The 11,324-nt window shown below is 38.0% G+C and overlaps 1 protein-coding gene across 1 annotated transcript; it reads right to left on the bottom strand.

Moving 5' to 3' along the window:
• Positions 1-305: 305 nt before the first annotated feature.
• On the bottom strand, positions 306-6,776 carry LOC135441837 (uncharacterized PPE family protein PPE40-like). The gene is made up of 4 exons (XM_064701391.1): positions 6,761-6,776; positions 3,607-3,741; positions 2,009-3,517; positions 306-1,195 (listed from the first exon to the last, which is right to left on the bottom strand). Exons 1-4 carry the CDS (start codon positions 6,774-6,776, stop codon positions 1,044-1,046), a joined length of 1,812 nt encoding a protein of 603 aa, XP_064557461.1. The 3' UTR covers positions 306-1,043.
• Positions 6,777-11,324: the final 4,548 nt, after the last annotated feature.

Consider the following 11,324-nt stretch of genomic DNA (forward strand, 5'->3'; position numbering starts at 1 on the left):
CCGTTGCCACAGCAACGCGCGCCATTTTCCGGGCTGGCCGCGCCCCTTTATGGGCACGCCCCTGCCGCCATTTTGATTACTGGCATCGCCGTGTTCCCATGGCAACCGCCGCCATTTTGACACCTGGCGCCGTTACCACGGCAACCGCCGCCATTTTGAGAGCTGGCCCCGCACCACTGAAGGCGCCGCCATCTTTGTTGAGGGCGCCGCCATTTTGAAGGGGCGGATTTTGGGGCGAATTCTGTCGATTTTTGGGGTCCCGCTGCTCCCGTTTTTCCCCCTCACCCCAAAATCACACACAAGAGAATCAGCAAAGGGTTTTAATCAGTTTTATAGGGAATTTTTGGGGAATTTTGGGGCTCCTGAGATGAATTTTGGAGTCCCCCCCCCCAAATTACTCCCCTGGAGTTTCAGGGTCTCCATCGTCCGCACCCAAAAATGGAGAATTTCCACCCAAAATTGCAGAATTCACGCCCGTATCTGAGGAATTCCTGCCCAAAATTGTGGCATTTTCACTCAAAACTGAGGGATTTCCACCTAAAACTGAGGAATTCTCATCCAAAACTGTGGAATTTTCACTCAGAATTGGGGAACTCCTGCCTGAAACGGAGGAATTTTTACCCAAATCTGAGGGATTTTCACACGAAATTGGAGAACTCCTGCCCAAAATTGCGGAATTTCCACCCAAAATCACAGAAGGTGCACCCAAATTTGCAGAATTCTCACCCAAGCTTTGAGAATTCCCACCCAAAACTGTGGAATTTTCACTCAAAATTAAGACATTTCCATCCAAATTCTGACAGTTCCCACCCAACTTTGTGGAAACTTCCCCAGAATTTTCAGAATTCCCACCCAAAACTGCGGAATTCCCACCCAAATTTTGAGAATTTCCACCCAGGTTTGAGGAATTCTCCTCCAGGTTTGAATTTCCCCCCAAAGTCGATGAATTTCCCCCCAAATTTGGGGCTGGAAATTCCGATTTTCCCCCCAATTCCTGCGGCCTGGCGGTCTCAGAGGGGGCGGAGCCTGAAGTGGGCGTGGCCTCATCCTCGCGGGCGGGGCACAGCAGGCGGCGCTTGGGGAAGGGGGCGTGGCTTGGAGAGCGGGCAGGGATTGGTTGGAGGCCTTGAGGGGCGGGGTTTGGCGGAGGGGGCGTGGCTGGAGCTGGAGGGGGCGTGGCCACTTCCGGGGGGACCTGTGGGGGGAGAAGAGCGACCCAATGACCCCAAAATTCACTCAAAGGCCCCAAAACCGCCCCAAAATCTCTTTCAAGACCCCAAAAATCCCAAAAATCCCATTCAGGACCCCCAAAAATCCCATTCAGAACCCACAAAATCCACCCAAAATCCTCCAAAATTCCCCTCAGGACTTGCCAAAACTCCTCCAGGGATTCCCAAAATATCCACCAAAAATTCCCCCAAAAAATCCCAAATTCCCTCAAAATCCCCCCCAAAAATCCCCAAATCCTCTCAAAGTTTCCCCAGGACCCTCAAAATCTCCCCAAAAATCCCCGAGTGCCCCCCAAAAACCCACCAAAAATTCTCCCCAAAAAAATTTCCAAATCCCAAAAAAAATCCACCAAAAATCCACTAAAAAAATCCACCAAAAATCCCCAAAAAATCCACCAAAAATCCCCCAGAAAAAATTCCAAATCCGAAAAAAAAATCCACAAAAAATCCTAAAAAATCCACCAAAAATCCACCAAAAAAATCCACCAAAAATCCCCAAAAAATCCACAAAAAATCCCAAAAAAATCCACAAAAAATCCCCCAAAAAATCCACAAAAAATCCCAAAAAAAATCCACAAAAAATCCCTAAAAAATCCACAAAAAATCCCAAAAAATCCCCAAAAAATCCACCAAAAATCCCCAAAAAATCCCAAAAAAATCCACCAAAAATCCCCAAAAAATCCCAAAAAATCCCAAAAAAATCCCCAAAAAAATCCACAAAAAATCCCAAAAAATCCCCAAAAAATCCCAGAATCCCCAGACCCCGCCCAGTGTCTCACCTGGGGGGCGTGGCCTCGCCGGCGCCGCAGGTGCGGCCGGAAGTCGGCGCGGAACGGCGACGCCCGGTGGGGACGGCGCGGAACGGCCACGCCCGGCCGAGAGGAACCCAACGAGGAACCCAAGGTTGGGGTCAACGTTGAAGAGGAACCCAACGAGGAACCCAACCGTGGAGCCAACGTTGATGGAGAATCCATGGTTGAAGAAGAACCCAACGTTGGGCCCAATGATGGTCTTGAACCCAACGCTGGACCCAAACTCGATGGAGAACTCAAGGTTGGGCCCAACGTTGATGAAGAACCCATGGCTGAAGAGGAACCCAATGTTGGACCCAACGTTGGACCCATTGATGGTGTTGAACCCAACGTTGATGAAGAACCCAATGTTGGGCCCAACGCTGACGAAGAACCCAACGAGGAACCCAACGTTGATGAAGGACCCAACGTTGATGAAGAACCCAATGACGGCGTTGAACCCAACGTTGAAGGAGAACCCAATGAGGAACCCAATGGTGGGGCCAAGTTGGATGAAGAACCCAACGTTGACCCCATCGATGGTGTTGAACACAATGTTGGACCCAACGTTGACCCCGTTGACCTTGACGTTGATGAAGAACCCAACGTTGACCCCATTGATGACAAAGCACCCAACGTCGGCCCCATTGACCTCTTTGAAGACGAGGAACCCAACGTTGGACCCAACGATGATGAAGAACCCAACGATGATGAAGAACCCAACGATGATGAAGAACCCAACGAGGATGAAGAACCCAACGATGATGAAGAACCCAACGTTGATTCCATCGTTGACCCCGTTGACTTCACTGAAGACGAAGAACCCAACGTTGGCTCCATTGATGATGAAGAACCCAACATTGATGAAGAACCCAACGTTGACCCCGACAACGGCGTTAAACCCAACGTTGAGTCCATCGTTGGCCTCTTTGAAGACGAAGAACCCAAAACTGGACCCAACGAAGACGAAGAACCCAAAACTGGACCCAACGACGACGACGACGAACCCAACGTTGGATCCAATGAAGACGACGAACCCAAGATTGGACTCAATGATTGTGATGAACCCAACGAGGACCCCAAGTTTGGACCCAACGACGACGACGAACCCAAAATTGGACCCGATGAAGACGAAGAACCCAACGTTGGCCCCAACGAAGACGACGAACCCAACGAAGACGAAGAACCCAACGTTGACCCCAACGAAGACGAAGAACCCAAAATTGGCCCCGATGAAGACGAAGCACCCAAAATTGGCCCCAACGACGCTGACGAACCCAACGTTGACCCCAACGAAGACGAAGAACCCAAAATTGGACCCAACGATGACAACGAACCCAACGTTGACCCCAACGATGACGACGAACCCAACGTCGACCTCAACGCCGAGGACCCCAAGGTGGACGCCAAGGCCACGGCCAGGCCGGGCCGCTGCCCTTTCCCGAAGGGGGCGGGGACCAGCAGCAGGCGGGGGCGTGGCGGGGGGCGGGGCCTCCTCTGATTGGCCGGTTTCGGGGGCGGTTTTTGGGGCGGTTTCTGGGGCGTTTTGGGCGCGGTTTTTTGGGGCGTTTTGGGCGGCGCCGGGCCCAGGAGCAGGAGCTGGCGGCAAATTTCCTGCGTCAGCTGCATCTGCAGGAGCTGCCGCTGCCGCAGCTGCCACAGCTCCTCCAGGATCAGCCGCAGCTCCGGCGGCGGCGGCGGCGGCGGCGAGGGGCCGGGGGCTGCGGAGGGGAGAGAGGGAAAAGTCAGAAATTGGGGGGTTTTAGGAGAAAATTTGGGGGGTTTGGTACAAAATTTGGGGGTTTTAGGAGAAAATTTGGGGGTTTTAGGAGAAAATTTGGGGGTTTTAGGACAAAGTTCAGTGGTTTTAGCACAAAATTTGGGAGTTTTAGCACAAAATTTGGGGGGTATAGGAGAAAATTTGGGGATTTTAGCTCAAAGTTTGGGGGTTTCAGCAAAAAATTTGGGGGTTTTAGAGCAAAATTCAGTGGTTTTAGCTCAAAGTTTGGGGTTTTAGGAGAAAATTTGGGGGTTTTGGTACAAAATTTGGGGGTTTTAGAGCAAAATTCAGTGGTTTTAGCAATGAATTTGGGGGTTTTAGACCAAAATTCAGTGGTTTTAGCTCAATATTTGGAGATTTCAGCTCAAAGTTTGGGGTTTTTAGCTCAAAATTTGGGGCTTCAGCAAAAAATTTGGGGATTTCAGCAAAAAACTTTGGGGGTTTTAGCTCAAAATTTGGGGGGTTTAGGAGAAAATTTGGGGGTTTTGGATCAAAATTTGGGGTCTTGGATCAAAGTTTGGGAGGTTTGGCTCAGAATTTGGGGATTTCAGCAAAAAATTCGGGGGTTTTAGCACAAAATTTGGGGGTTTTAGGAGAAAATTTGGGGGTTTTAGCAATGAATTTGGGGGTTTTAGCTCAAAGTTTGGGGTTTTAGAGCAAAATTCAGTGGTTTCAGCAAAAAAATTGGGGGTCTTAGCACAAAATTTGGGGGTTTAGAGCAAAATTCAGTAGTTTTAGCCCAATATTTGGGGATTTTAGCTCAAAATTTGGGGGTTTCAGCAAAAAATTTGGGGGTTTTGGCTCAAAATTTGGGGGTTTTAGAGCAAAATTCGGTGGTTTTAGCTCAAAGTTTGGGGGTTTTGGCACAAAGTTTGGGGGGGTTTAGCTCAAAGTTTGGGGTTTTAGGAGAAAATTTGGGGGTTTTAGCAAAAAATTTGGGGGTTTTGGGTCAGAATTTGGGGGTTTTACCACAAAATTTGGGGGTTTTAGGAGAAAATTTGGGGGGTTTGGACCAAAATTTGGGGTTATTAGCTCAAAGTTTGGGGTTTTAGCACAAAATTTGGGGGTTTTAGCAAAAAAATTGGGGGTTTTAGCTCAAAATTTGGGCGTTTTGGATCAAAATTTGGGGGGTTTGGGACAAAGTTCGGGGGTTTTAGCACAAAATTTGGGGTTTTAGGAGAAAATTTGGGGGTTTGGATCAAAATTTGGGGGTTTTAGCTCAAAGTTTGGGGGTTTTAGCAAAAAATTTGGGGGTTTTAGCACAAAATTTGGGGGTTTTAGAGCAAAATTCAGTGGTTTTAGCCCAATATTTGGGGTTTTAGGAGAAAATTTGGGGGTTTTAGCTCAAAGTTTGGGGGTTTCAGCAAAAACTTCAGGGGTTTTGGATCAGAATTTGGGGGTTTTAGCAGAAAATTTGGGGGTTTTGGTTCAAAATTTGGGGGTTTTAGGACAAAATTTGGGGGTTTTGGACCAAAATTTGGGGTTATTAGCCCAAAGTTTGGGGTTTTAGCTCAAAATTTGGGGGTTTTGGCCCAAAATTCAGTGGTTTTAGCTCAAAATTTGGGGGTCTAAGCTCAAAGTTTGGGGATTTTGGATCAGAATTTGGGGGTTTTACCACAAAATTTGGGGTTTTTTGGCTCAAAGTTTGGTGGTTTATGACAGAAAATTTTGGGGGTTTTAGCCCAAAATTCAGTGGTTTTAGCTCAAAATTCGGGGGTTTTAGGACAAAATTTGGGATTTTAGCTCAAAATTTGGGGTCTTGGATCAAAATTTGGGGGTTTTAGCAAAAAATTTGGGGGTTTTGGATCAAAATTTGGGGGTTTAGTCACAAAATTGGGGTCATTCGGTTTAAAATTGCCATTATTCCCCCTAAAAACGTTATTATTTGTCCAAATTTATCATTTTTCACCCCAAAATTGCCATTTTTCACCCCAAAATTGCCATTTTTCACCCCAGGTTTGTCATTATTACCACAAAGCTGCATTTTCCCCCCAAAATTACCAAAATTCCCACCCAAAAATGATAAATTCACCCAAAATCACATTCGTCCCCAGAAAATGAAATTATTCCCCAAAAAACCCCAAATCCCCCCCAATATTCCAATATTCCCACCCCCCAAAATCCCCATTTTTTGCCCCAAAAATCCCTTTTCCCCAATTCCTTTTTTTCCCCAAAAAATTTATATTTTTCCAGCCCTTTTTCCCCCAAAAGATCCGGATTTTTTCCCCAAAAATCGCCCCAAAAATCCCCATTTTCGCCCCCAAAAATTCCGGCTTTTCCACCCCAAAATTCCCTGTTTTCCCAAAATCCCCTTTTTACCTATAAATCCCCTTTTCCCCCCCAAAAAATCCCCTAAAATCGCCCCAAAAACCCCATTTTTTCCCTCCAAAATCCCCTTTTTTCACCCCAAAATCCCCGTTTTTCCCCAAAACCCTCGGCTTTTCCCAAACCCCCCCTTTTTACCCCAAAATTTCCCCTTAAACCCCTCAAAAATCCCTTTTTTTTTCCCCAAAAAATTCAGGTTTTTTCCCCCCCAAAATCCCTAAACTCCCCCCCCAAAATTTCCGGCTTTTCCCAAAATCCCTTTTTTTCCCAAACCCCCATTTCCCCCCAAAACCCCCCCACAAAAATCCCATTTTTCGCCCCCAAAATTCCAATTTTTACCCCTAAAACCCCCCTAAAAAAATCCCATTTCCCCAAACCCCCTTTTTTCCCAAAATCTCCCATTTTCCCCAAAAAATTCCTTTAAAAAACCTGAAAAATCCCCATTTTCCCACTCCAAAATTCCGATTTTTTCCCCCCAAAAAATCCAATTTTCCCCTCCAAAACCCCCAAATTTTTTCCCGCCAAACCCCCGCGTTATTTCCCGCCAAACCCCCCGCGTTATTTCCCGCCAAGCCCCGATTTTTTCCCGCGCTAATTTTGGGGTGAATCCGCGCGGTTTCGGGTCCGTTCCGCACCTCCGGGCTCGGCCATTGCTGGGATAGGGGGGGAGGGGTCGGGAAATGACGTCACGGGGGGAGGGGGCGCCTGTCGCGACAGGCGGTGACGTCACCGCCGGGGGAGGGGCGGCCTGAGGGGGATTTGGGGGGAAATTTGGGGATTTTGGGGTTTTTAGGGAATTTTGGGGGGTCCCAGGAGGATTTTTGGGGCATTTTGGGATTTTTGGGGGGAATTTGGGGATTTTTGGGGAGATTTTGGGGGGATTTGGGAAAAATTTGCGGGGTTTTGGAGCATTTTGGGGGGAAATTTGGGGTTTTTGGGAATTTTGGGGAGGGGATTTTGGGGGTCCTGGGGAAATTTTAGGGGAAATTTGGGGGGGACTTGGGGTATTTTTGGGGAAATTTTGGGATTTTGGACATTTTGGAGAATTTTGGGGGGATTTTTGGGGGAATTTGGGGATTTTTAGGGGGGATTTTGGCGAAGATTTTGGGATTTTTGGGGGGTATTTGGGGAAATTTTGGGGGTCCCGGGGGGGGGGTTGGGGGATATTTCGGAAAATTCGGGGATTTTGGGGAAAATCTGGAGGATTTTGGGGCATTTGGGGGGGAATTCGGGGTTTTCGGGGGTCCTGCGGAAATATTGGGGGGATTTGGGGGAAATTTGGGGGGATTTGGGGGTTTTGGGGGCATTTTGGGATTTTTGGAGGGATTTTTTTATTTTTGGCGGATTTTTGGGGAGGTCCCAGGAGGATTTGGGGGTCCCAGGAGGATTTTGGGTGGATTTTGGGGGGTCCTGAAAAGGATTTTTGGGATTTTTAGGGGATTTCGGATTTCTGAGGGGATTTCGGGGCTCTGAGGGGATTTTGGGCGAATTTTGGGGTTTCTGAGGAGATTTTAGGGAGAATTTGGGACTCTGGGGGCATTTTAGGGCTCCTGGAAGAGATTTTGGGGCGAATTTGTGAGTTCTGAGGCAATTTTGGAGGTCCCAAGAGCGATTTTGGGGCGAATTTCGGGCGATTTGGGGGCGCCCTCAGTGAATTCGCGGCCGGGTCTCGGCGATCGCTGCCTCTGATTGGCTCCCCAAGGCGCCTTCCGACCAATCAGAAGCCGTCGCTGGGCAGATTTCCCCCCCCAAGGGCGCTCTTCCCGCGCACGGCGCTGATTGGTTACCGCCCTTTTCTCTCGACCAATCAGCGGCCGCTGCTGAGGGGGAGGCGGGAAACTGCGGGTTTGGGTTTATTTTAATTAATTTTTAATTATAATTAATTTATTTGGGATTTTATCGCTATTTTGATTACTTTTTTTGGCGTTTTGTTTGTTTAGTTTAATTGGAATAAATTGCAGTTTTATTTCGTTTAATTGGGGTTTGTTTAGTGTAATTAAATTAATTTCAAGTAAAATAAACTTATTTTTAATTAAGACAAATTATTTATTTTTCCAATTATTTATTTCAAATAAAATCAATTTATAATTTTTCAAATAAATTTATATTTCAATTAATAAAAAAGTTTATAAGTCTATAAATATGTTTTATTATATTTAATTAATACAAAATTTATTAATTTTATGAATTAAAAAATTATGAATTCTCTCAATTAATAAAAACCTATAAATCTATTTTATTTTTTCAAATTAATATAAATTTATAAATGTTTAAATTAAAAATTAACTTTTTTCATTTACTAAAACCAATTAATTTATTGCATTAATTTCAATTAATATAAGTTTATACCTTTTATATAAAAAATTAAAAAATGTTTAATTAAAAATATTTATAAATTTAATCTATTTATTCCAACGAATATAAATTTATTAATTCTATCAATTTAAAATCATATTTTAATTAAAAATTAAAAATTGTTATAGAATAATTTCAATCAATATAAATTTTCTAATCATTTTATTTCCTATACACTTGTTTTTATTTTTTTATACTAATAAATTATTTTAAATTTTTTTATATGATTAAAATTAAATTTAGAAGGCAAATTAAATTAAATTAAATTCCTTTTATTTTATGAACTTTTGGGATTTATTTCCTGGATTTTCACCCGTTCCTTTAATTAATTTTATTTTATTCCATTTCTTTTAATTTAATTCCTTTATTTTTTAATTTCTCTGCATTAATTTATTTTTATTTCTGTTTTTCCCCATTTCCTCCTTAATTTGCATCAATTTCCGGCCTCTGTTTTTGCCATTTTCTATTTTTATATTTTATTTTCATTCCCTTTTTTCGATTCTTATTCTTCCCCTTTTTTATTTCATTTAATTCCTTTTTATATTTTAAAAATTCAAAATATTAATTCCCTTTATTCTGTTTATTTCCTATTATATTTCTTTTATTTCATTTTTATTTCATTTATTTTGTCTGATTACTTTATTTTCTCCCATTTATTTTTAATCGTATTTTATTTTATTTTATTTTATTTCATTTCAATTTAATGTAATTGCAATTTAATTCTAGATTCAATTTTGGTTAATTTTAATTTTAATTTTTTTATTAATTATTCAATTTTAATTTAATTTCAAGTTAATTTTAAATTTAATATTTAAAAAAACAATTAATATAAATAATAATACAGAATACACTTTAATGAATAAAAACCAATAAAATAATATTTTTTTTTGTGATTAATAACAATAATAAAAATAAATTTTATTAAATTAAATTAAATTAAATCAAAGTATAAATAGTTCTAAAATAACAAATTTAAATAAAATAAAGTAAAATAAAATAAAAATAGTATTAATTGTATTTAATTATTTTATTTTATTTTACAGAATTTTCTATTTAATTTTAAATTTTTTTCAATTTTCCATTTATTTTATTACAATTGTTTAATTCCCTTTAATTCAATTTTCTTTCATTTATCCCCAAAAACCCCAAATGACGCCAAAGGTAAAAAAAGAAAACCCAGAAGAAAATGGAATTATTTATTTTTTATTGCAATAATATTAATTAATACCGATTAATAAAAGATAATTGACGTTAATGGAAGTTAATAAATATTAGCAATGAAGGAACCTGGTCAAATATTGAAATAAGAAATAAAATAAAATAAAATAAAATAAAATAAAATAAAATAAAATAAAATAAAATAAAATAAAATAAAATAAAAATAATATTTTATTGGTTTAGTATTATTATAAAAATAAAAATATAAATTGAAAATATTGTCGTTAATAAACCGCAAATAAACAAAGTTAACAAATTAATGATGGAAGTAATTAAGTATAAATATAATTAAATAAATGAAATGAAATGAAATGAAATTAAATTAAATTAAATTAAATTAAAATAAAATAAAATAAAATAAAATAAAATAAAATAAAATAAAATAAAATAAAATAAAATAAAATAAAATATATTTTAGTTTACTTTAAATTTAAATTAATTTAAATTTAAATGAATTTAATTTAATTAAACTTTGTTAAATAAAAATGAAATAAAACAAAATAAAACTTTAAATAAATTAAATTAAACTAAAATAAACTCGATAAAAATAAAATAAAATAAAATAAAATTAAATTAAGTCAAACTAAATTAAATTAAACTCAACCACACTAAATTAAATTAAACTAAATTAATTTAAAATCGTCATTAAATTAAAAAATTCAAATGGAACCCAATAATAACAGAAAATCACAAAAATCGTAATTAAAAGTTCCAAAATTGGCAGGAATTAAAATTCAATAAAAATTAAAAGGAAAATTAAATTAAACTTTAAAAGAAATGAAATAAAAATAAACTTACCAATAAAATTTAAGATATAATTTAAATAAAACAGAAAATGAAAATATAAATTTGAAAAAAGAAAATAATAAGGTAAAATTTAAAATAGAATTAAAGTTATCATTAAAGTAAAAATTTAATTTTAAATGAAATAAAAATAAATCAAAATCAAAAACAAAATTAAAAATTAAAATAAATTAAAATAAATAAATAAAAAGAAAATTGAAGTTGAAATTAAACTTGCAAATAAAATTAAACAAGATTAAAATAAACAAATGAATTTAAAATAAAATTAAAGTTGCAATTAAGGCTGAAATTACATTTAGAAATTAGGATAAAATTGAAAACAAAATAAAAAATAAAATAAAAATAATATTAATACGAAAAAGAAAATAAACTTAAAATAAATTTAGAAATTAAATTAAAATTTAAAATAGAATAAAAAATTATAATTAAGAGAAAAAAGAAAATTAAAATTGATATTAAAATTAAAAAATAAATTCAAATAAATTATAGTAAAAATTAAAATTCAAAATATAATAATCATAAAAATAAAATCAAAATTTAATTGAAAAAGAACAAGAAAATTAAAAGAAAAATAAACTTAATAAGAAATTAAAAATTAAAATTATAATTGCAATTGTAATGAAAACTTAAATAAGTTTAAATTAGTTAAAAACGAAAAAGCCAAAATAAAAATTGCAAATAGAAATAATATTATACCTGAATTCAAGTTTAAACTGAATTTAAAAATAAAACAACTCTAAAATTGAGTTAGAAAATAGAAATAAAATAAAAATAAAATAAAATACATTAAAACAGGAATAAAAACATAAGATAAAAAGAAAA

Source organism: Zonotrichia leucophrys, unplaced genomic scaffold, assembly GCF_028769735.1.
Source record: "Zonotrichia leucophrys gambelii isolate GWCS_2022_RI unplaced genomic scaffold, RI_Zleu_2.0 Scaffold_579_31920, whole genome shotgun sequence".
Taxonomy (NCBI): Eukaryota; Metazoa; Chordata; class Aves; order Passeriformes; family Passerellidae; genus Zonotrichia; species Zonotrichia leucophrys.

Bases quoted from the DNA above. Each gene is read 5' to 3' on its own strand.
- LOC135441837 (XM_064701391.1), bottom strand. The intron at 3,518-3,606 runs GCCCGGCGCCGC...CCGGCCAATCAG, and splicing joins CCGCCAGCTCCTGCTCCTGG to AGGAGGCCCCGCCCCCCGCC. The intron at 1,196-2,008 runs GTGAGACACTGG...CTCCCCCCACAG, and splicing joins GGCGAGGCCACGCCCCCCAG to GTCCCCCCGGAAGTGGCCAC.